The 10,435-nt window shown below is 31.7% G+C and overlaps 1 protein-coding gene and 1 non-coding gene across 2 annotated transcripts; both read right to left on the bottom strand.

Annotated features, from left to right (window-relative positions):
* Positions 1-2,616: 2,616 nt before the first annotated feature.
* On the bottom strand, positions 2,617-2,689 carry TRNAK-CUU (transfer RNA lysine (anticodon CUU)). Its single transcript has one exon. It is a non-coding gene; the product is annotated as a tRNA-Lys (tRNA).
* A 1,316-nt stretch (positions 2,690-4,005) lies between these two features.
* LOC100793785 (methylsterol monooxygenase 1-1) lies at positions 4,006-7,464 on the bottom strand. Its single transcript, XM_003525724.4, has 5 exons — positions 6,954-7,464; positions 6,463-6,785; positions 4,842-4,989; positions 4,710-4,742; positions 4,006-4,516 (listed from the first exon to the last, which is right to left on the bottom strand). Exons 1-5 carry the CDS (start codon positions 7,281-7,283, stop codon positions 4,457-4,459), a joined length of 894 nt encoding a protein of 297 aa, XP_003525772.3. The 5' UTR covers positions 7,284-7,464; the 3' UTR covers positions 4,006-4,456.
* Positions 7,465-10,435: the final 2,971 nt, after the last annotated feature.

Here is a 10,435-nt window from a genome sequence, read left to right on the forward strand (position 1 = left end):
TGTGTTCATTAGTTTCTGCTATATAAGTCCTTTTCCTAGCTAGCTTTTATTTTCTTCCACTGGAACCAGAAGAATATGGTAATTCTTTCCATCTCAACATATGAACAAGAATCTGAAAAATATATAGTACTACAGTTTACAAAAGTCGAATATTTTTCTTTCTCGTATTTTTCATTTTTGAGGTCAGTGTCGGGTATTAATTCATTTTATCATCGGATTTTTTTTATATAGAATAATGAAGTTCTTTTAATTAGTACCAAAATAAACCAGTTGATGTGGTCTTGAGAAATTGGAGTTGCTAGTGAAAACTTCTAATAATGAGAATTTAATTTTTTTAATAAATATGACATCATTAATGATAGTGAAAAGTTCTGACAGATTTTTTTTCTTGACTTTTTTTTTTTATTTTTATATATATAAACCATTCTATTTTCTTTTTATTTCCATCTCATTTTTTTCTTTTATTTCTTTCTTTCATATTTCACTCTTCCTCCAAATAAAAGTGTTACGCACGTACCCAAAAAACTATCAAGTGTACCAAAAACAATAAAGTGTTGAGCAATTGTTTTAAGAAATATCATGCAGCCCGAAACAAAATTCTAAGAGGTTTGAAGTTTTGATAATTATAAAAAAAAAAATATTGTTCTTAAACCTGTTAAACAACATTAAAAAATAAACTTAAGTTTTACTGTCTAGCAAATAGCAATATCCAATATTCATGCAGCATCAGCTTCTGCATCTGACTGAACAAGAAAGATGCAATCTTCACTTATTGAGTGGGAAAATAGAAGTTCCTGAAGATGTCATTGTCAGTTATCAACAATTTTAAACCAAAATTAATTAAGTCACTTGTAGAAAATGAAAATATTGAACCAGTGCACGAACCTCACACTCTTTGATGACCTTTATCAACAATAATGTGACATGCACAAAGTCCTCCCATTTATTTATCGTACCGTAACAAGTTAGTTCTAAAAAACGATTAGCTATCATAAATCCGCACAAGTCCATCCAAAATGTAGTCACGGGTCTTAGAAATACAACTGCACAATCAATCATATTTTCAAGCTCCAACCATACTTGCCCCATTCAGCCAGTTTTTAGTTTTTACATACACATGCGAATTAGAATCCTCGTTATTAATTTTGCATCACATACTTGTAATTCACAATGCAAGAAGAAATTATCAAAATTGTTAATAAATTTTAATTTGTTTATCCTCCTGAATTTGTATCACGATTGAATTTTCATTAATTGATTCTCAGCACCCATCGAGACTCTTCAATATTCCAATACGAAGAACAAAAAAGGAGGCAAAAAACACACGAAATGCAAGCATTTCACTACGACACAAACAGTAACTAATTAAAGGCAAAAAGAAACAACTTTTATTTCAGCCGAGTTCTAGTGATGGGTAGAAAGCCTATATTATATTATATTATATTATATTATATATATATATATATATATATATATATATATATATATATATATTATGTATAATCACGTATCTTAAATTTGATTTGACTTAAACACCGCCACCGATCCACTTCTCTCAGAGGATGTTAATTTTCTAATTAATATCCATATATAACTTATGTGTAAAAGAAAGTAAAAAAAAAATTAGTGATACACATGGAATATACTTCTTCGGATGTTGAGCAGAAGAAAATTTCCAAGATTAGTGAAAATAATGATAATCCGTGGAGATGTATAGTAGGGAAACAAGATAGAGAGGAAAAAAACTGTGGATTCAGATTTTTGGACTGATATTTCTAACAAAATCAAAAAATTAATATTTATCGATAAAAAAATAATGATAATTCTAAATAGCTTAATATTCTCTCCTTATTTGGTCATGGATTCGGGTCGGATCCTATGGTTACGTTGTGATTCTTACCCACGCGTATGGAAAATAGTGGGAAGTTCATATTTATAAATGATACAATGATACACAGAATGTCTGGAACAATGAGAAAGCACATTTGCAATTTCACTGACTTTATAAAAAGTGGTGGAAAAAAAAAAAACAAAAAAGCAAGCATCATGGGCAACATATCCTGAAAACTTTGAAGCATGAAAATTGTTTAGATTATAAACAGCTGGCCACAAAGACCATGTGATTGTCGGCTTCAATAATCGGTGACATTCTGGGAGATTTTCTGCTTCCATTAGAAGAATTACCTGCATAAGCTGGAAGCTACATGGGATGATTAATAAGTTCATCATCCTCAATTCCAACTCCAATGTAAGAAATGTTCACTTAATGGTAATACTAAGGAGTAAGGATAAGAGAGAAGAAAATTAACAACACTGAGACATGTACACCATATTTATATTAATATTTCTCTGCTTTGACGTTTTTACTTTTTGGAAGAAAAAAAAACTCTTTTATCTGTGCTGAAGTCAATATGTGCAACGGAGAATATGGACCACTACTGCGAAGAAAATCGCCACTATTTTGGTTTTTGGTCAGAGAAAAAATCACATTTCACGATCCATCGATGGTTTTGGGCAATAATTACGAATTGGACCTAACCTAATATACAGTGGGCCTAAGAGGTCGCTCAGTAGAATCTCATAACAATAGAATTAGTTTGAATAAAATAAAATAAACGCCCACCGTGGGGCTCGAACCCACGACCACAAGGTTAAGAGCCTTGCGCTCTACCAACTGAGCTAGACGGGCACTTGTAGAATTCATTTGTATCAAAATATAAGATGAATAACTATGTTCTCATACTGTAGTGTGGTATATTGAGTGGGACATTTGAAAAAAGTCATGAATAACTTGTTAAGAATTATGAAAATAAGCTCCTATAAAAAAACAAAATATTTTCATTAACTTTCTTAATAAAGTTGTCCAAATATTTTTTAACTTATTTTAATTAAATTCACAATCAGATATATGTGATTAAATTTTCATATAATAAGAATTCTTGAATAAATTCTTATTGGACAATTGAGGAGAGTAAATATTGGAAATTTTTTTATTAATGGGACATATGCAACTACATATCACACTTTAACACAAAACTTTAAAATTTGGGTTTATGAATTTTTCCTTCACTTTTATATGGTATTTAACCTTCTCATTGATATAAAATGTAGGACTTCACCTCACACTTGTACTTCAATAATTTTTTCCTCAAATGTGAATCTCTTTCACATGATAGTCTCCTTCTCGAATGAAAGTCATTTTCAATCCACTAGTATTCAGTAGTGACCGTTAGAGCTTAATCATGATTGTATTGACCCACCTAACCATTGTCACCAACATGCTCTAATACCTTGTACCACTCCAACACTGTGAGACCCATTGTTTGGCCCTCATACATGAACTCACTCGCCAAGTACACTTTCGATACAAGAGATTCCAACGTCCATGGATCTATCGCCTCCATTTTATTCATCCGAATCGGTTACCAAATCAAACCATCGACTTTGATACCAATTGTTGGTCAATCAAAGGGGTAAATATTGAAAATATTTTTACCAATGAGACATGAATAATTACATAATTGAACTTGACACCACATTTTAATCCAAAACCTTAAACCTAAAATTTATATATTTTTCCTTCACTTATAGGATGTTTAACCTTCTCATTCCTATCACATCGTTTATCTAAAGAAACTTTATTGATGGCTTTTAACTCAAATGTCAAATTTTATACTTGCACGCTCCAAACTTCCTGATCCCTTTTTTGTGGAGAATATAGTTTTAAAGAAAAATTATCACGTTCAACTGAAAATTATAAACTGGACATGGACAGATGGTATAATTTGAGTATGTAAACTGTTGTTTCTAACTTCGGATACACATTGAAAGGTGAATAAATGTCAATCCAAACACCCACTAAACCAGTTTCAAATTTCAATATTAAATAAATTCCGTGCATAAGATATTGCACAAACCAAACCAAACAGCACAGAATTGTAGCCATCAGCAAGCAACCGCGCAGACTTGCACATATGAGGGACTGATTATGAACACTTGGTGCAATTTCATAAAACCGAATTTCCAAATTTTATTATAATTTTCGAGTTACATCCGAGCAGAGGAAGCCTATTTCATAGTATTTCTGAGTTTACAACCCATTGGTGAAGGAACATTCTGACAGACATGAACCAAAACCAAAATGTTTGAATTCCAGAACATGACAAAAGAAGATTCTGAATTTACAACCCATTGGGGAAGGAGCATTCTGACAGACATGAAACCAAAACCAAAATGTTGGTATTCCAGAACATGACAACAGAAGAAATTCCTCCCGCGCCCCCTCTTCTAACACGAGACTACAAATTGTAAAGCTCCATTCTACTAATATCCACCCTGAAGCTAACCAAAGACATATATTTTACCACCAACAGATATATTTGTCAACAAGAATTTTGGTGGTTCCAAAGAGTCAACAGGCAATGCATTCTGAAACCACCTAGGACACTTCAGTCTCTCAGTCAGTCTTGTATGATCCTCCGTTCTGCTCAACACCATTTGCCAACTCTTCCTTCAACTAAATCAATTTACAAAGCAACAGAGATGGGGAGGAAAAAGTCAATCATTGCATATAGTATACCCATATTATATAAATTGTCCAAAACAAAAAGAGAAGTGTCAACAGAATCTAAGCAAAATAAAAGGTTCTTAATGTAACTGAAGTCACAAGAAGCAATCACATTTCTCAATGACAAAGCTTATAAATTTACCTTCTGAAGTATTTTTTTCTGATACCTATATCCCTGTGACAAACAAAGTAGAATCTTAGCAAATCAATATGACATGTGGAAAGACTGTGCAGATATTTATGCAGCAAAATAATTCCAGAATGATGATATAACCTTGTCAGTTCCATAGATGTAATCACAGTATGTGAAAACTGAAGCAAAATTGCTTTGGCTTTGTCTTCCAACATAATGATGGTAATCGTGATACTCAGCGCCACCATAAAATGGAATATATTTTGTGATACTCCTGGGAAAGTCATACCTGTGACATGATAAGGTCGGCAATACAATATAAGGCCAGGTGCCAAAATTACAATGCAGGAACTAAAGAATGATGAGCAAACTTCTCATAAAGGGGAGAAAGGAGAGAGGGGAGTATGCTGGTGTTTATCAATGGGAAAGAAAGAGTGGCCTCTGGTAAATCCTACAGGCAAAATCAGCAATTATTAGGAACTTCAAGTTGGACACACCACAAGGATATTCCATCCCCGCAAAATTAACCATCGTCCTTATAATTGTGCCCTTCTATAAACAAAACCTTTATAGAAATCAGTTTGACTCTCAGTTTTGCATCAACCTGGACTAGTTCTCTATATTGCTGAGACAGCAAACACCAGAAAGATTTATTTCTTGGTGTAGTTTACTTAATCAAAAATTGGCAAATTGTCCTAGACAAATAACAATTTGACCTGTATATTGTTGAGACAGCAAACACCAGAAAGATCCATTTCTCAGCATGATTAAGAACATTATATGTACTAATGCAAAAACTAGCAAAGGTTTGTCCAAGACAAATTTCAATTTTAACTTGTGGTTGCTAGATTGATCACAACAAACAAAATGTTCCCCTACAATAGTAACCCTTCAAGAAACTTTTGCTTCCTGATAAACTACAGAGGTCCCACAAGTTCGTAACCAAGTTTCTTCTTCGGCACAGAACTCTCAATCAAATCAAATATAATGATTTCACATTATTAAATGATTACAAACAGAAAATATAATGCTCCTCAACCTTCGTCCAGACTTCTCTTCAGTTAAAATCGGAAACTTGGCTAATAAATCATTGTGTTTACATGCGTGTTTGATTTACCATCCAGGATTCACATACGCACAAATTCACACCCAAACCAAGCCAACGTAAAAGCAACTATTAGAGCGTGTTTGGAAACAAATTCTGAGGCCAAAAACCTCATGCCTATGATGTGAAAAGCACACTTTGATGTGAAAAACCACATCGGTGATCCGTTTCCAAACACGTACTTAGTTCCATGGTACAAAATGCGTTACCAAACAAGATAGAATTTGGTAGATAGGTCACAAGTAACAGTAATAAATCTTAGGTGCAGTTCAAAGATAGTACGGAAAAAGGACATAAAGTTTAAAAAAGAAAAAGTAATACACTTTGCCTCCACTAAATCTAAACGGATGAAACAAAGGAGAACAGAACAGAACGGAGTGTCCGTGCGCAAAGCAGGAAGAGATGGAACCCTGATTCAGTGCAGTCAAATTTGCACACATCCACACAGTTACTGTATTACTGTTGATACATAATTTGAATGGAGAGAATCCAGATTTCTTTCCAAAAAATGCAGCACATTAGCTATAAGAGATTTCTATTACTTGGCAAGCATTTTATCAGTGGAAAATTAGAATAAAGCAATGAAGGTTTTAAAAAGAAAAAGGTGAGAAAAAGCGAGCAAGGGACTGTTAGAGATCGAAAGTAAGTTTTTGTTACCCGCTGTGGGTGTCAATGGCTTCAATCTGGCGCAAGGCTATCCATAGCCAAAAGGTGATAATGTGACCAGGAACCATGGCAGGCCCGAGAAAGGAGGGAATCCCGAGGATCAAGATCTCGGCCCAGTGGGCATAGGGCGCCGCAAATCCAATGGGAGCATGGTACTCATGGTGCACGCGGTGAATCTTCTCGTAACCCCAATCGTTGTGCAGAAACCGGTGGATCCAGTAATTGGTGTAATCCTCTACGAGAAAGTAGACCAGAAGCTGCGACAGGATCTCCCTCCACGACGGTAATTGCAACCCCGTCCTGATCCCAATCATCTAAAAGATGAAGAAGAAGAAGAAAAAAGTGATTAATAAATCAATAAATAAAAAAATCACGGTGACGGTGAAGGTGAAGGAAAAAGGGAGAGGTTATGGGTTCGAATGCCCAAAGTGACATTTCAAACAAAATTAACAAACTAAAAGATAGTGCGCGGAGAGGGGAACCTGGATGGAAGGATAAGAGATGAGTTGGAGGGGGCCGACGACGAGGAAGAACATGCGCATGACGTCTTTGTAGCACTTGAAGGTTTCGGCGAGGGACAAACGGACTTTAGGTTGGATCTTGTGGGAAGCGACGAAGGAGAAGCGCTTGAGTTCGAGGAAGACGAGGGGGAGGGGGACGAGGGAGAAGACGAGGAAGAGGAACAGAATGTTGTGGCAGTAGAGGAAGTAATCAGACTTGGAGGCGGAGTAGTTGAACCAGAGGGTTTCCGCGGAGGTGAGGTTGCGGCCCAGCGCCGCCGCGGCCTCCGGAATGGAACCATAGGGGAGCATTGTCACCGGAACCCTAGGATTGGCGGCAGCGGAGGACTGTTTTTCTGTTAGTGTAGAGTGATGTGAAATGGATGTGAGAGAGGGGAGGGGACAGGGAAGCGGTGTGTGATTTTTGCGGACGTGGTGGATGCTGCGCTGGATGCTTGTCTGTTGCCACAAATATTTGCGGGAATTTTCAAAATGCATAACTGCCCTTATTTATAGAACTCCTTTTCTCTTTTTTTTTTTACAACGGAACACCTTTTTTTTTTTTTTTAATGCATGTGAATGATGTTATGATACTGATACACAAGGATGATGCTGATTGCTAAAATCTTTTACTGCCTTTTTCTTTCCGAGGAAAACTTATCTAGATATTATTACCTGAAATAAGAAAAGCATCCGTTTTTCTATATATAGAATAAGAAATTAAATATCATAACCTTTTTAATATAACAAATACTTTTGTTAAAGATGATAAAAAAATCTACAAATATTATGTATTTCTATCATACATTATTAAAAAAATGAGTTAAATGTAATTTTGTTCTTTTTATTTTTTTAAATATATAATTTTAATTTTCATATTTTAAATTAAAGATATTTAATTCTTATTTTTTAACATATGTGATTTTGGTCTCTTATTTTAAAATAAAAATATTTGATTATTCAATTTTAAAAAATATGTAATTTTGATTTTTTTTCAATTTCATCAAATTCAGAAAACATTAATTAATAAAAAATTTAGATTAATCATGGCCCTTTTTCCCTTATCAAATTAGGATAAGATAAAAAATATATGATAAGAGTTATATAACATTAAATTATTTATTTAATTTACGTTATAATCAAGTTAATATCTTAATAGTCAATATTTTTAATCAAATTGATATTTGTTTCTTCCACGGTACATGTTTGGAGTGATAACGAGGAACCTCTGTGTATTTGAGGGTAATAAGGTCACTTGTATTTGTGTCAAAATTTGATATTTGGTATCCCCAATTTTATATGTTTGCATCATCTCACTTATTTTTAGGTGAGAATAAATAAATAAACACCCTAATTTTAATATTTATATCACTTATTTTAAGTGTTTGAACCAATTATTTCTTTTTTCTCACTTTTCTTATATGTTTATCATTGTTTCATTTATATATTGATTTCAAAGTCTCCAATAAATTTAGTAATTTTTTGTTATTTATCTCAAATGTTTCTTTCTACTTTTTCATCTCTCACTTCCTTTATTTTCTTGCATTTTTTTTTCCTTTGTAGCTGTCATTTACTTTTATAGCATTTTGATCCTATTTTATATTGTGTAACTAAATAGTTTGATTCACGACTTTTATTATAATATGTTTTCTTCTCATATAAACACATCTTAATTAAGCCATGATAACTTTTATTTGAAATTTATAATTTTAATACTTGTCCTTACCTTCATGTATATGGTAATTTTTATTAGATTTTTTTAAATACATTGTTTCCATTGGCTTCCGATTCTAGATCCCCCAATGAATGATAATACCACTCTCATTATGACGTGGAAATTACTCGTTAAATGTACAAAAAAAAATTATGTCAAGGTGATTCCAAACACGTAGATAATAGATTTCGGCCGTCCACATCTACTTTTTTTTTCTGACATAAATTTTTTCTATTCTTTGAAATACAAAATTAATTTTTAATAGAGTAATCTTTGTACATACTAATTCCCAACAAATTTTGCTCATATTCACAAAATTAATTTTTAATAGAGTAATCTTTGTACATACTAATTCCCAACAAATTTTGCTCATATTCACAAAAAATTAGTCCTTACCATTCGTTTTTCTTAATCTCTTTTACTTTTGTTTTTTTCTCCCTTGAACCAAAACAACTTTTTTTCTTATTTGGCACCATTGTTTTGTTCTTTTTTCTGTGGGCCTGTAGCCATATGTAATGTAATAAATTAATAATTGAGACTGATAAAATATATATTCTATTTGTATTAAATTATATGCTGTATTGGAAAAGTTATTTTATATCGATATATTTATTATATAAGAAAAATAACGAAGTATTTATTGTTGGTCAAAACTTAATGAAAAGCATATTTCCGTGATAAGTTTTGTTTTTATAAATATTTACAAAAATATTTATTTTTAAGTTGTAAGAAATAATTACAAACTTAAGAAATAAACCTTTTCAAAATTCAAACTAATGGAAATAATTTTGAAAAGGACAAGGCCGACTAAACATTTATTTAGCTCACTTTTTTTAACAGAAATTTATCTCACTTAATAATGAGAATTTTTCAAACTAAGGAAAATATTTTTTATGGAAGGAAAATAATTTATTGAATATGTTTGGTTTTAAATTATCCTTTGAAACTTTAGGATTGTAAACTTATTTATTTACTATAATAAATCTCTTTCAATTTTTTTCAATCCTTAATAGAAGGGCGTAAGCTTTTTTATTCAATAAAAAATTTTAAAAAATAATATTATGTAATGATCAGATACTACATATTAAAAAAAGATGACATTAATCAATGAAGAGAATGAAATAATAAACCAATGTGAAGAGAAAATGTCATAAAAAAGATAATTCTTTTTAATAAAATATTAGTCATTCCTAGTAAATCAATAATTCGATTTTTAAGCATTTTCAACGTAATACTGTTTACACTGTAAACTAACTAAAAATTATATTAAGAATGATTTGTAAAATAGTTGTTATAAAAATAAATAAAATTATTATTATGTGTATTTTTTATTTCATCTTTATCATTTTATTAATAAGATTTTTTCTCTAACTGTTTTGTTTTACAATTTTGTTAACATTTGTCTTGAGAATTGATTTTAATTAAGTAAAAGTATATAGTGGAGTTATAAGATGATTTGGCAGTAAAATGAGAAGAAAATAAAAAAAAATCACGGATTCGATTCTTTTCACTAAAAAAAATTGATCATTAATAACTAATATTTGTCAATATGAAAAATAACTAAAGGTATAAGGTTTTTAATTTGAAAGGTATTCATTTTATCCCAGCTAAAATCTTTTTCTTTAATTATTTAAAATTAATTATAAGAGGTAATTGTTAATAAATTATTTATTTAATAGATCAACATATTATTATTTTTTAACTTTCACCCTTCCATCTGTTTGCCTCTATTTCTATTTGTCACGTCATG

This window comes from Glycine max, chromosome 5, assembly GCF_000004515.6.
Source record: "Glycine max cultivar Williams 82 chromosome 5, Glycine_max_v4.0, whole genome shotgun sequence".
Lineage (NCBI taxonomy): Eukaryota > Viridiplantae > Streptophyta > Magnoliopsida > Fabales > Fabaceae > Glycine > Glycine max.